The 15,540-nt window shown below is 38.1% G+C and overlaps 1 protein-coding gene and 1 long non-coding RNA gene across 6 annotated transcripts in view; one reads left to right on the plus strand and one right to left on the minus strand.

Annotated features, from left to right (window-relative positions):
- The window catches only part of LOC145487507 (centrosomal protein of 70 kDa-like), a 187,374-nt gene extending 173,291 nt beyond the window's left edge, over positions 1-14,083 (minus strand). For 4 of the 5 annotated variants that reach the window (XM_081466322.1, XM_081466318.1, XM_081466316.1 and 1 more), the window contains exons 1-2: positions 13,979-14,083; positions 1,661-1,715 (exon numbers count right to left, since the gene is read on the minus strand). Coding sequence is in view for 4 of the 5 variants with exons in the window: in XM_081466318.1 (XP_081322444.1) it covers positions 1,661-1,715; positions 13,979-13,999 (76 nt within the window). In the remaining variant the exon portion in view is untranslated. The other variant, XM_081466317.1, reaches the window with a different exon arrangement.
- A 785-nt stretch (positions 14,084-14,868) lies between these two features.
- LOC145487586 (uncharacterized) lies at positions 14,869-15,473 on the plus strand. The gene is made up of 2 exons (XR_014049421.1): positions 14,869-15,265; positions 15,348-15,473. It is a non-coding gene; the product is annotated as an uncharacterized LOC145487586 (long non-coding RNA).
- The last annotated feature ends 67 nt before the right edge of the window (positions 15,474-15,540 follow it).

A 15,540-nucleotide genomic window follows, 5' to 3' on the forward strand; every position in this document is an offset into this window, starting at 1 on the left:
GAAGGAGAAGCAGTTTATGATAGTAACAAATTTGATGCTATCTACAAAATGATTCATTTAAAGTTGTAAAACAAAATTTCTTGAACATCAAATCCTGAACTTTCATAGAGCAACCAGACAGGAAATAACGTGCTAGTACGTAATGAGTTACATGTGTATAAAATGCAATCTGAAGTTCAAAACTCAATGGTGAAACCAATTTCACTGCTAATTGATAACAGTATTGTTATACCAGAAGACCACTTCCTAAAATATCTGTATTACACTAAACCCACTTTGTAAAATCAGTTCTTTGTTGTTAACTGAGAAAATACTGCATCTACATGTAAGTTAAGACGAGCACTACCCCTAGTTTTTCCATCCTTTGAATCACATACAAGTTTTCGTACAGAGTTAAACCAATGAATGCAGTAGGCAATTTTGTATGCTGACAGCAACGGTCTCAATTGCAAGTGATTCGTAAAGCGGGCTGCTACAAGATTTCCACAACTGGCCAACAAATTTAATTGCCAATTTTCTACGGACGCAATTCAAGTGAGACAGTTCACTAGTTGCATGAAAGTTAGGGAGGGAGGGGAGGGAGTCCCCTCCTTAATGAGATGTAGTTAGGCTCTTTCCATAGGCTGAAATATTTTAAGTGTCTATAATGACATACAGTTCACCAGTTGCACGAATTGTGAGTTGTACAAGTTGAAAAGGTCCCCTCCTTAAACTTGTGCTGGAACATTCTAAGTGCCTCTATAAGATACAGTTCACGAGTTGCATGGGTTGTACGAGTCATACAAGTTGAAAGGTCCCTTCTTTAAAGTTGCCCTGAAATATTCTAAGTGTCTGTAATGAGATTTCATTTCAGCAGTTGTACTAGTTGTGAGTCTTACGAGTTGGCAAGGCCCCTTCCTAAAACATGTGCTGAAATATTATTAGTGTCTCTAATGAGACACAGTTCACCAGTTGCATGAGTTCTGTGAGTTGAAAGGTCCCTAAAATTGCACTGAAATATGCTATTAGTAAGTGTCTGCAATGAGGTCTCCTTTTCAAAAATATAAGGAAGATGTGCTTTTTTCCCAGCACTGAAGACAAATGGAAGAAAGTTATAGATCTAATGAAAAAATGGAAGAGAAGCGATTGTCTTTCATTCAGAATGCAAATTTTCATTTCACCAATAAACAACAACTAATTTAATTCTCAAATAGTCACGTCAAATCACAGAACAGAATGTTCTTATTTTGTTCCCACCTTTAGGGGAAAAGATCTCAATTAATACAACTGTACTGAGAAGCGTTTCAACAAGAGTACATCCTACATTGGTAAATGAGTCCCCACAAAGACAGATTAAATTAACTTGTGCTTCCAGTACGAAAACTGTGAGCTTTGAACAATAGATGTTCAAGGACGAATATCCGAGCATATTTTTACGCCAAATGGAGGCTACTATGTTTATTATCCTTAAAATATTTTTAGCTGGGAGATATTCAGGCATGAGACAGGTTTAAACCAATTACATGCGAGCAAAAATATTTGATTTGAAGTGTTATATAATGAAAATAACTGGATCAAGTTCTTGGAGATACAGGCTGTATACATGTACTTATGTCTCTATTACTGAATCAACCTCAGCTTAATCCAACAACTGTTTAAAATCGTATTAACTTTAACTCACCATAAGGATATCCATACGGCCCACTTAATGTCAGCATGTCACTTTCTTCTCTCTCCTAATAAATACAATCAACATGAAGTACACACACTGTTAATAACAACTGTTACGATGAATTATACACAAAAATTACAAACTGAAAACAACAAATCGTTCTTTTACTGGTAAAATACCAGCTTCATAAATAAAATGAATGGGCATTATAGACCAGACTAAACTTAAAGCCAGGTACACTTGCTTTCTCAAAGTCCTTTGCAGTTATATGTGGTCCAGCTGCAAAGGACTTTTAACACCTCAATGCACCAAATTTATTAGTATGAGAAATTTTCCTCCTGTACTAATTGACCAATCAAAAACATGTGTCAATCAAACTAGAAATGCCAATGTGCAACTTCACTTGACTTTCATTTGACCACAATAGAAATTTGGGAAACAATTCACCGAAACTAAAAGGTAGACTGCACAAGTAAGGAAGTAAAAAGAATTTCACAAGACGTTTTTGAAAACATATTCTTTACCCTTTTTTTGTGATGAAAGAAATCAAACTTTCAATATTCCATTACAAGATTATTCATAATTCTCTTTACACAAAGTGCATAATATTTTTGTGCAAAATGAAAAGGGGTTCAAAACTGAGATTGTCCCTTTTGCATAAATGCAGACCAAACAGTCAGTCACTTATTCCTATCGTGTCCTATCACAATTTCTTTCTGGTCTGATGTTAACCGTCTAACCCTAACCCTAACCCTAACCCATTAACAAAAAAAGTGAATACCCTATAACCAATAACAAAGACCCAGGACCTAAAGCCCACTGGACTAAAATGAAGACCCTTGGAGTACCAAAGCGATACCCACTGGACTAAAATGAAGACCCTTGGACTAAAATGAAGACCCACTGGACTAAAACGAAGCCTCATTGCTTGCATTTATGTGTCATACATTTGTGATTTAATAGCACATGCACAGTTGTAGCTGGAGAGGATTAAACATGGCTGTTGAGTGTGGTGTATTTTGTATTCCCGCCTGGGTAGATCCATAGCCTCATTTACGTTCTGTTGCATCAGATCTACCTGATCTTGGATCAGGTCCGCCATGTGCTCAACGTAGCTCTGTATTTGTGAATGAAGTATTGTATTTGTAAAATGAAGACCCTTGGACTAAAATGAAGATCCACTGGACTAAAACGAAGACCCATTGTGTTGTGTTATTTAACTGTTAACCTTGCATTTATGAGTCACACATTTGTGATTTAATAGCACATGTGCAGTTGTAGCTGGAGAGGATTAAACATGTCTGTTGAGTGTGGTGTATTTTGTACTCCCGCCTTTTAAGAGTCTGGGTACATCAGTAGCCTCATTTATGTTCTGTTGCATCAGATCTACCTGATCTTGGATCAGGTCCGCCATGTGCTTAATGTAGCTTTGTATTTGTTGTGTTCATTAAAGCTTCAGTACTTAACAGTGGCTATGAGAATTCTGGAAAGTTAATGTTGGCTTCAGAAACAGCTGTAGTGAGCACATAGTAATTCAAAATACATACGGGAAGTCCGAAACGAACCGAATAAACAAAGGAAATTATGGTAGGTAGACCACCTTATGACCAGTTCAATGCTAAATCAGAGGACATCGAAAGTTACCAAGGAAGACTTCATGAGTATTTTACTGATTATGACATCAAGGATAACAAAGACAATGCTGCTAAATGACAAGCGATTTTATTGACATCAATTGGAAGCAATTCCTTTCGAGTAATCTGAAAACATTTGCTCAGTTGGCGACTCTGCTACGCGAGCAATTCAAGCTGACACATTTGAAGATCGCCGAGAGATACCAGTTCCATTCTGCTGTTCAGAAGCAAGGGCAGTCCATCGCTGACTTTGTACACAAACTGAAGAAACTAGCTGGTACATGTACATGTGAGTTCATGAATGAATAGTTGCATGATAATTTATGCGATTATTTTATTTGTGGACTGTGTTCACAACATGTCAAGCAGAAACTCTTGTCACCAATCTTTACATTCCAAGAATGTAAGGCAATCACGCAAGAAGCTGCACACAAAGATTCCCATGGGGGAGAAGCCGGTGCCAGTGGTGGCGTGAATGAAATGAAGTGTGACAACCAAAAGTCACACGGTCGCTTTCAAAAGCGAGGTAAAGGTCATGCAAGAGACGGAAAATCAGGTCAGCCCACTGGAGACAACAAGCAGTGCCACAGCTGTGGTCTCACAAATCACACCCAGGATAACTGCAGATACAAAGGCACAGAGTGTTTCAAGTTTCACAAAACAGGTCATTTGCAATCTAAATGTCCTCACAGGAAGCCCTCTCCTAAGCCATGGAAAGAGAGAGAACATGTCCGTCTCGCTGTAGGTTCCGAGGAACTAGGAGTAAGCGACTCGGAAGACTGTTTCCGTACATCAATTTTCATTTCAGAGTCCGAGTCACATGACTCAAAGATATCTGCACCTGCAGTTAAGGTTCCTGACTATGTGGATTGAAGATGTTGATTTTCAAATGGAAGTCGATACTGGAGTAGCAACATCTACCATGTGTGGCAAGGATTTACAAACAATATTTGTAGCTCTTTTGCCCAACATAAAAGAAACATTCACCAACAAAAGGCAGGAGACACATGTATGCATTGTGTACCTATTTTTTTTTTCATCTAATCCCTGGGTAGCCAGGAATAATACAGCAGATGTAACATTAACAGTTTACTGCTGCCCCTGAAATTCAAAAGATAAAAAAGGTTAAGATAAAAATAAAAATAATTTGGAAGTTACCAGAAAATAGGGTACATCCCTTTTTAGTTGACCCAGGCCCAGAAAGACAGGATTCTAAAGAAAGCAAACACACTGCAGATAACTCTCATCAACTCTGTTTCCAACAATCTAAGATATAGGCATTGAATTGATTATTTACCTGCATTTTGATCCCATTTGGGTGACAGTAATGGTTGCCAAATGTCACACAGCTTATAAGATCATCAGTTTGTGTCTCATGGGTAGATTCATTAATTTGCCTGATTGATCCGAGCTTATGTGTGTAACACACGACAATGATAATCAGCAAGGAAGCACAGTTTCCTCTCTATGAAATTCAGGACATCATCTGTTACTGAATTTATCATTCGACTTAGGGCCATTATTATAAAGTATCATATGGCATTTCATTTCATAGATTTGTATTAAATGGAGCTTTATAGCAATTGTCACACAACGATCGTAAACCAGGCCGAATTCTGGGCTCTAAGGCCTGAACAGGCTTTAGTTTAGTTCTGGGTCATTTCGATTTGATGTGTGGGCTGTATGTTTTGCTTGAAGCAAATTCAAAAGAAACATTTACTCACCAGAAATCGCTAAAGCACGAAGACAAAATGCACAATGGCTCCCTTGGGCTGAAGAGCTTACACTCATTGAGCCTGTAATGACCATAGTGGAGGAATATCTCGAAAATAGTTTGTGCTCCACCAATTCTAAAAGTTTTCAATATTTCCAGGCAAATTCACCCTGTATATCAACAACTTATACAGTATACATCCCATCTGGCATTGATAGAACAACATCCGTAAAACAAGCGCTGAGATGGTATTTTCAGATGGCCAACGATAACACCCCAGCTATATTGAGCATTTCTTGGTGTAGATTAGTGCGGGAATGTTGAGATGACAAGTGACAAGTTTGCCTTGAAATCCAGCGACTGAAATCAGGCCGAGGTTCAAGCCCTAGTCAGCACGCTTCGCTTTCTTTCTTCTCGCACCATAATTTCCGGTTAACATCAGCATAAATTAATCAACATTTAATTTTCACCTACACTAATTACAAAGTCTACGTGGATTAAATATCCATGCAGATTCCCAAATAAAGGCCAGCATCGCTAAAACTCATTCATTGCGCATGCACACATGAATGAGTCAAAAACTAGCTGGATATATTTGGATACAGCAGTGTTTCAGGACTTCAAGGTTTCCCTCCTCTTGCCACACACTTGAGGGGATTATTTTGACCAAAAAGTGAAAAAAAAATTGCAAGTTTGAGTTCGCCTGAATTATAAGCAATGCTTCATGTTTCATCAAGGGCCAATAAGTTTATGTCTGTAGATACTGCTCAGTTTTGCTTGTGTAAAAATCCAATAAACTGTCAGTTACTGATGAATAAGAGCGCCCACCGATGCTTGTTTTGTACAGTCAGTAAACATGGCAAATTGGACTTTCACATATTCGTGTGAAAACATACATCAAACTCATACTATATCTCTAGTTTTTAAATGTTTAAAGTTGATTAATGTTTAAAGGGGCAGTATCACAAGAGGTCTTCTAAGTTTTTGTGCAGACTATGCTAAAATTATAAAGCCGCAGTCACTGATCAACGAAATAACCTTAAAACAAAAATGGCACACAGCCTGTAAATTCAATCTTTACTGAAGAGATCAATGATTTTTAGAGATTTTCCTCCAAGAAACATTGTCAAACTTGAAAACGTCGGACTGACGTTTTAGACCACTTCTTTCCTACTTGTCCATAGCTACAGCAGTTGTAAACAACTTTCATGACCAGTACCGTGCATTTTAGCAAGGTTAGGCAACTACTAGTGGATTTCCAATTAATACCAACACCTTCACTGGATTTTCAAGTAGCACTAAATCTTGGTGAGACTGCCCCTTTAAGAGCATATTAAAAGCTTAGCTGAAAATAGGTGAATACAGCAGAAATAATCAGCAAAGTTATGATGACGCTTTCTTTAATCAACTCAAAACGATTTCAATTTTGTTGGTTGACATCACTTGAGTTATCAAAACTCCTTGTCTATTTTATTTTCGCAGTGTAAAATTTCACTACGTTGAAGAAACACACATGATGTTAGTAGCCTTTTAGCTGGTTGAAAATTGTTGCAGCATCTCAGCACAAAAGATAATGAAAGAAATCTTTGTCAAGATTTGTTGAAAACACCTACTCGGACTTGAAAGTGCACATGCTGCACTATGAAAATGAGCTACTTGTACATGTCAGACTTTCCTTTCAAAAACTTTTGCAAACTCGCCAAACAAACAGAAACAATAAGAAACTATCAAAAACAGGTTTTTGGAAACTCACAAATTAACTCAATACCAGAGTAGAGAGTTTTCTTACATAAACTTTATTCATAAGTCAGAACAAATGCAAACGTTTACAGGTACAACTAGCACAAGCAGATATTATTCATTCACCACGCGAAATAATTATTGAAGTCTTATATAAGTGCCCTGTCCTCATTCCCTGCCTTATTCCCTGACATCGCTGTGAAAAATCTGCGAGAGAATCTCACAACTCTCACCATTTAATTATGCAACATGACAACATGCGCGTGAGAACCAATAACATGTGCGTGGATCCACACGGATATATGTCATTAGAGTGCCGCAATTTGTTCTAAAAATAGCAAAATATTATTGTCCCATATCATAGGTGCACATGGATCCCAAGAATTGTGGTCTCCATTCCCGATTATGGCTCCTGTGCAAGACAAAATAGAAGGTAAGTTACGGCTGTTCATCCAAAGACTTGACAAGCCCATGGACACCTCTCCCAAGTTCCAGGTAGAACCAAGCTTTGTGAGTGTTAAACTGCATAACTTAATAGCATAACATCCAGTAGTATAGTTTCCGTCTCATTTAAGTCGTCACGCAATGATCCTGTCCTGATGAGTGTTGCGTGTGACTCAACTCTCATCAACAAACAAACAAGTCTTTTTAAGTGGCAGTATTCAATTGATTTCTCCCCAAGTATCACTTAAGCAGATTGCCGATAATTTCTACAATTTCTACATTAAAAACGTGCTCTCACCTTAGCAATAGCAGAAGCTACCACATTGTCGAGAGGTAAAGATGTCAAACTCGAATCGTGTCACTGTATGTTGTTCGTTGCACAATATCGCCAAACGCTTCTCTCAGGCAGGCCTTCCACCCCTGGATATCCTTGCCTTAATATCTCACTTACTTCTTTGTGTGTGTTTGCTTGTTTTTCGACAAGCTCCTTCATGTAACTAGCAGTCACTGCTTTCTCAATCTCCGCCATCTTTCAAAGGTCCCGCCAAGATCTCACTAGTGCATTCCAAGTCCCTGGACACTGCTCGCACGCCAACCACCATTAATAGCTACATAGATATTTCAATAAATCGTGTACATTGAACAGTATCCCTGACAAGATCGAAGACATTCCTCCAATTTACCAAAAAATGGAGAACATAACAAGAAATAGACACAAGTACTATTTTTCCATTTTTTGACAAACATGGAAAAATAGAAAATTCAGTGGAAGAGATTTCAATATCCTGTTTTTTCATTTTTGATTAAAAAAGAAAAAAAAAAACAGAAAAATAGAAAATGCCCACAAGTATATAAAATGAAAATTGACAAAAATATTGTTTATAGCCATAAACAAGATTTTTCTAGTTTTTGCATGTACAGTGTAGATCCATCTTAAGATTAGATCAAAGGAGACCTATGGCCAAACTCGTGGATTAAGAAATCTAGAGATGAAACATATTGGTGAACTTGCAATTGTTGTTGTATTATTAAATGCTGTTAAAACAAGCCGGGTTTGTACCATGTAAGGTCGCACTTAACTCACAAAGTGTAGGCTTTTTTCGTAGGCTTTTTTTGCACACATATTACAAAGACATCTGTCCAGAATATCTAAGGTGGCAAAATTGCAGCAGAACATGGGGTGGTACAGGCTAAGGGTTCTTGGTTCACACAGGATGCTCCTGCCCAACAAATCATAGAGTACTCTCCCCCCTCCCCCTTCCCTCACACCTAGATCTTGATGTTGATCTGCCTGCTGGAAAAATTCGCATGTATTCAAGTTGTACGAGCTCACAAATGTTTTTCAGTGCATTTCATTCAAGGCTATAGGTAAGGTTTCTTATGAGACAGCACTTCTTTTCCATTGTGGAACCACTTATCTCTATATATATTGCACATAAAATACATCAAAATAAGTAGACTCTTTTGCAAGCATTTTCAGGTGATGATCCGAAAAATCTGTCGACCCATAAATATGTGTTCCAACAATAATAACAACAGCTTTATTGAAGTGTCTAATTGGGGACAAGCTCACAGGGGGTTTCTTTCCCTTTGTTATCTTTTCAATCAGGAGGCAAAAGTGTAAACAGGGTAAAATCATTTAAGCTTATCAAAATCAAGTATTTGTGAATTTCTTTCAAAGTTTATGTGCATTTCACACCCCACTTAGAGTTCAGATCAATGTACTAAAATAGACAAGACAAGTATAGAGAACACAACTTTAATCTAAATCTAACTCGATGCCGGTTGAACGTGGACTACTCAACATGAAAAACTTAAGTGTTTAAACTGCAAAGCTGTGAACGAAGGTCCTGCTTGATTGAACGTTGGATCTCACAGGAGATCTAATCAGCCAAACTTGAAAAGTAAAACGATAATGCATCACTACTGCAAGGCTGACACAACGTCGTAGAGTTAAAACAATATTTCGGCTGGCCTCAGGTTTAGATGTTACTAAATTATAAAAATGAAATTACAATATTATACAATAGTGCCGATGTTTGTCCTGTTTTCAATACCTGTTTCGTTCATTAAAAGTTGTTCGTTTCGCTCATATAAGTTCATTACGGTCAAGGAATAAGACACATTCTCATCAAAGCTCACCACATTAGCATGAGAATCAATCATTTTCAGGTCACTTTCCAGCAAACAAATGCACATCTCCTGGTCATTTTGAACACCTGGACGACTTAAATGCTCATGAAATTCAGCCTTCAAGTTGGCCATAGTACTAATTCGAACATTTGAAGTCAACTCCACTTCAATTTAACGAAACACCTAATATTAATGGTCGTGTAAAAGCTACAAAATCATCAATATTCAGGCTGGCACGATGCACACATTGAGTAGTAGACTCGCACTGACTGCATGGTTACTATTCCAATATGGCATCAGGCTTGGTTACTATTCCAACATAGCATCGGGCTTGGTTACTATTCCAACATGGCGTCGAACTCGGGCGCTCTTGTTCAGGCCGACTAATTACGAACAGTGTCTACACCTGAGTGAGTGAATGACACATTTGCATATCGGAGTCCCTACAACAAACACGTTTCTACACTTCACATATCCACAAGTTTAAAAAATGAAAAAATTATGAATTGTTACTGACCCTTTCCTAATTTAACATTTTTTTTTGGTCAGCTGAAAATGAACACAAACAGTTTAGCTGAGTAATATCTGCTTATTCCATATTTCAAGAAGATCGCAAAATTGGATTGGCCGAACTGTGCACGGACCCGCTTCTATCTGATCACCAAAGCTAACTTAACTAAGTAAGTACTAGATGTATGACCAAGTAATATACAGTTGAACCCTGCTATTTCAAACTCTCAGGGGAAACGAAAAATAGTTTGAAATAGTGGAGGTTCAAAACAGCTGATAGTAAATGACTGAAGGGCAAATCCAAGGGAAATGGTATTGATTTCGAAATAACAGGGATTTTGAAATAACCAAGTTCAAATTAGCAGGCTCCAACTGTAAATATAAACCAATAATTCAGACTGCAAGATCTCTCTGTAATTACATTTGACTGAAACTCCAAATCGATACATGGAATATACACTGGGAGCCCACTCTTGGCAGTTCAATAAAGAATTCAGGAGAACGGAACTCAAAAACCCAATTTTTAAAAAGTCATTCTTATGAAAGCACATGATATGTTGTAATCAAATCAATATGTTTTAGGATGTGAACTTACCTTTTAACCTGATTGTAACAGGAAAAAGCTCCGTACCAGAACAATTTGAACATCTGCCATTTTGGAATCCATGTTGTAGGCTTCCAGAGTGCATAGCATGATGTCAATGCGCATATGGGAAAAACGTGCAAATTTCAAGTACTACGTTTTAACTGAGATTGTAGTCAAATCGAGTTATATATAGCACTGTTTGTAAAGCTTGAAATGTTATGTTTGTGTATAATTGAATCTTATGTTGGAGGATTAACTGAGCTCAATGAAACATTCGGAAAAAATCTCACAGCTGGTAAATTATTTGTGACTATTTGTGGACATAAGCTTACATGCTATTTAGTTCTCTTGGTGCTCTCATTCCGCACACTTGACACAATCCACGATAGCGATCTCTACAACTTCCCCTTGTAAACAAATCATTTGAAAGAGAGGGTGCTGTGTTATACATCTAGGAGTCGGTTGATCTGCCTCAATGTCTTAACCAAAACAATATAAACAGGTTATATCATAACCATTTCGCTGCCATTTGAGCCTGCCACGCACGCCACAACACAATAAATGAAATAAATCAAACAATACTTTCTTCCCACGGAGTCTATGGCTGTTTATTAGCTTCCTACCGCCAAAATAATTAACATCCGCTGAATGCAAAAGTATTATTCACCTGAAATTTTAGTTATGGCTTCCTTCATCTCCTTGCAGCATAAACATTCTCTCTCTTGTTGCACTTTCCAGTTCGCACAACACTTGCATACACACCACGATGTATTTCCTCTTCGGCACTCATCTTGACTCTTGTGAACATCATCTTCCTCTCATTCCGAACTGTCTCACATAGGTTCAAAAGAATAAGGCTCGATCTCAACCTTAATTCAAGCTAAATGCAGTTTCAACACAAGATTCTTCTTAAATTTTGTTGACATGAAAAAATGCACATGCGCAGTAACGTCACAACATGGTGGCAGGCATTCCTTTTATGGAGGTAACCGGAATGAAAGATGTCCAAAATGGCAGACGTTCAGTTTTGAAAAATGACCACAGGTTTTGGACTCTTTTCATCACTTTCAAAGGGCAAAATTCACTTTTTCTCGCTTTTTACTACAAATCCAAGCTATTTCAAAAGTTGTAAGCTCCCATGTAAAATACAACTCCTAGCCCTTTGTTCTCCTTCAAAGCTGTGAGTCGATTGTTTGCAGTTTTTTTACATACCAAGAACACACCTGGAGTGTCTACACATGCGAGGCTTGTTTCTGTGTTTAATCGCTTTTGTGACTTTTTCCTTTTGTTTTTTGAGTACTTGTTTAGAACATTTGGGTCACCGATTGATATTTTACTTGTGCTTTTAACAATTTGAATTTCTGGTGAATTAGCGCATATTTAGTTTTCTTTTTAGTTTTTTTTTTTTTTGCACTTTTACTCAATAGCTAACGAAGGCTGCTGAAATCAATTTGATTAGGGTAATGGCAGGAAAAAAATACCTGCCGCTATTGCACTAGCCTATTGTTGTTTTGCCCAGTTCTTGCATGGTCCATTACTTAAAACATCATAATCACTTGAATTCATTTCATTTTAAACTAGAGGGGGGCTTAAGGGATATCTGGGTGGGCTTGTAATCAGAAGTAAAATTTGCTCACAGGTAGACAGGCCTATAACCAGGGGGAAAGCGGGAGGGCTTATAAGTGGCAGTTAACGGTATTTCAGCTCCTATTCTCCTTGTAAACTCTTATTAACTACACAGCCATGGGCCAAGTGCAGTTCTTGCTCTGTACGGGGCTTACTTTTTTGTTTTGTCGCTGACCAGACGCAAACCTCCGATTGGCCAAAATTTGGAATCACGCAACTTATAATGTTTGTTCACCAAGAGCTGTTAAAACATTACTGAAAATTTTACGAATATTCTACTCTTTATTTAGTAAAGAATATATTGCCTTTTTGTGTTATTGAAGCGCTTGATTTGAAGCAAGTACTGAATACTTAAAAAGTAATTACGTCATTCATGGAATGTGTCGACGTTACAACTCTCTCTTGGGCAGCATGTTGAACAAGATCATGCTTGTTTTGGAACTTTTATTTTGCCAGGAGCGATAGTCATTGATCTAACTGTAATTTTCTGAGTATTTTTCGTATTTTTAGACAAGAAGTGAATCGTTGTGCTGTTTTATTGAAGCGAGTTCAGAGATCAGAAGGAAAATGTAATATTTGCAAGCCAAGCAAAGAACATGTCAGAATGTGCAAGGATTACGTCACTGGTATCTATTCTATCTGGCTAGCCCTCGATAACATAATTCTTGAATTATGTGACTCGTGTGACTACTTTGCTAACCCTTTACTTATTGAAAAACCAATTAAATTTACACTGTGTCTCTATGTCCAGCAGCCGGACAGGTTTTTCAAAATACTACATGTTTGGCAGTCAAAATTGTTTTTTAAAAATTTCAGCTAATAATGTCAAATCCTTGTTTATATGGCTGAATACTAATTTTGGTGAGCCCAGCACCCGGAATATTGGGATTTATAACATAGACTATTATAAAGTGACAGGCAGTCAAAACGTTTGAATAGCCATCTGGTTAGCCTAAAAAGCACTCCGGTTAGCCTGAATAGCACTCCAGTTAGCCTAAATAGCTCTCTGATCAGCCTGTTTATGGTTAGCTTTCAATAATGCTAATGGTAACTCTATAAATACTTAAAAAATTCCGAAAGCAGCCGGCTAGTTGCTGCGACGCAGTGATCATGGGTATTGCTTGCCATGCTGACGACCCAGGTTTGATTCCTCTTGGGGTCGCCTGTCATACAGTTCTTTTTACGTTGCTTTACTTTATAAAAAAAATTTATAAAAAAAAGTCTCACTGCTGGACACAGAGTATTTTAAAAACCTGTCCGGCTGCCAAACATGTAGCCACAGTGTTAAATTTAATCATGACTTTTAAGAAAGAAAGCTGTTGTTAATAGTGTTATTATCGCAACGTTCGTATCCTTCATGCCCATACATATCCCAAAGAAAGTTTCAGATTAAAACCATTACGTCATCGAAGATTTCACAAAGTCTAAGAGCGATGGTGCAATAATACAGTTTGTGTTGATCAAGTCATGTGGTGTCTACAGTAATCAATGAATCATCAAGGACTGCTTTGGAATTTACAATGCATTGCATCTGTAGTGCTAAGAAAACAGTTATATTTTAAAAGCGCGGTTATCAGATCTCAAAGATCTTCATGTTGTACGCTTAGGAGCCCCTTATGGGGTTATGCATGCATTGGGTTGTGATATCAAATTGGAGAAAGTCCGACTACTGTCATCGTGTCTTGGAAACAAAGCCAAAAAGTTATTAAAATTTCCTCTTCCCTCAACAGTTCACTTGGATCGTCACCTTTGAGATCTAGGTGCATATCGTCCACGAGAGAATGTAACCTATATAACTCAGTCGTAATTTTAGCACTGTTTTGACTGAAAAGGCAAAAAATCCCCGTCACAGAGTCCTTGAAATGAGCTTAATTACGACATTTTCCTTGGGTTAACAAAAGCTGTGAGAAATAAAGGTAGTTTTAATTACACAGACCTACCGTCGCCATTGTTGTACTCATCGAAATTTTCTTGTTTTCCAAATTCAGTAGGCCCACATCATTCTCGATACGAGAGTAGCACCCATGGACGCAGCCATATTTATTTTTTTGCAAATACCAAGCAATTAGTCATACCAAATATGGAGATAAAAAATAAATGGCGGGAACTTTTCCGGGGGTCCACGGAGGTCTCTGTGAATTGCGGATGAACAGGCGGGGGATAGGGTACTCTTTTATATGGGCTATATAGGTATGGTTTTTCAGCCATTTTGGTCATAAATAGGGCATGGTTTTTGCACTCTAGTCTTGAATTTAGTACATTTCTTAGAAGAAGCTACTTTTTCACCATTATCGATAAGACCGTCAACAAAAGCCTTCACAGAACCTTTAACATCGCGGTCTGAACTAGGTAACTATTTATAAGGCAGGTCTGAAACAGAGTATTGATTAAAGGGTCAGGTCATAGATAGGGTGTCGAATTTTCCTGTCAGGTCATAACTAGAGTCAGGAGAAAATCGCAGATTTTGGTTATAAATTGGATACAGGCCTTGGGGGGAAGGGAGTGGGCTGCACACCGCCAGCCAATTTTTTTCTTTTTCTCGTATCTCTTGGTTTAGAGCGCGGAGAAATCCACTGCTAAGCAAAAAAAAAAAATGGAAAATGAAGGCGTAACACTACATTAAGTAAACAGAAGCGCATTTTCATTTCCGGTTTTTTTTGGAACACTATTCGATCTGACTCGATCTGGCCCGATCTGGATCAAGCAGTTTTCCTGTCAAAAAAATATTACGTGTGCGTTGGTTATCATTGCATTTTAGCTTTCAATTATTGGCCAATATATAGATTTAGCCAAGCCTAAAACCGGAGCTCCTGGGCCGGGTTGTTCAAAGTCCGATCAGTAAGCTAACCCAGGATAAGCGAGAATTTTGATTTGAGTTTTGTAACATTGCGGCGAGGTTTTCTGTTTATATTATTTGGCCTTCTGTTTTGAGTTTCAATAATCTCAAACTACACAAAACAAAAGCAGTGAAAAACATTTGTATACCTCCCAAGCAACCAGACCTTCAGTATGTAAACCAAGGCTGTATGTCTCGGTCGACCTATTAGTGGGTGTCTGGAAAACCCGAATAGCGAATAGCGAATAGTCGCGAATAGCGAACAGCGAATAGTACGAATAGTGCGAAGGGTCGAGTCTATCTTTTTGTCGAGGGTCGAGGGTCGAGGGTAATATTTTTTTCTGGGTTTGTTGTCTTACTCCTTGCTGTAGAATCGATTTCCGCTGTCACAGTGATATGTGTATCCCCGTGATATGTGTGCGGGGATACACCTATCACGGGGATACACATATCACTGTGACACCGCCACTCAGTCGAGTCCGGTCTACATGTTCTTCCCCGATTTGGTTAAATGTAGTCTCCTCGATTCAGATAGCTTTTTGGGTCCCATGTCGAGAGTTTAACAATATATCACAGACCTGATTATTTATCGATAACCTTCTATAACATTCAAAGTCCGGTTTTTCATGTGACTTCATCACGCTGGATGCTTTGGCCGATGTACTA

This window comes from Orbicella franksi, chromosome 5 (genome assembly GCF_964199315.1).
Source record: "Orbicella franksi chromosome 5, jaOrbFran1.1, whole genome shotgun sequence".
NCBI classification, from domain to species: Eukaryota; Metazoa; Cnidaria; class Anthozoa; order Scleractinia; family Merulinidae; genus Orbicella; species Orbicella franksi.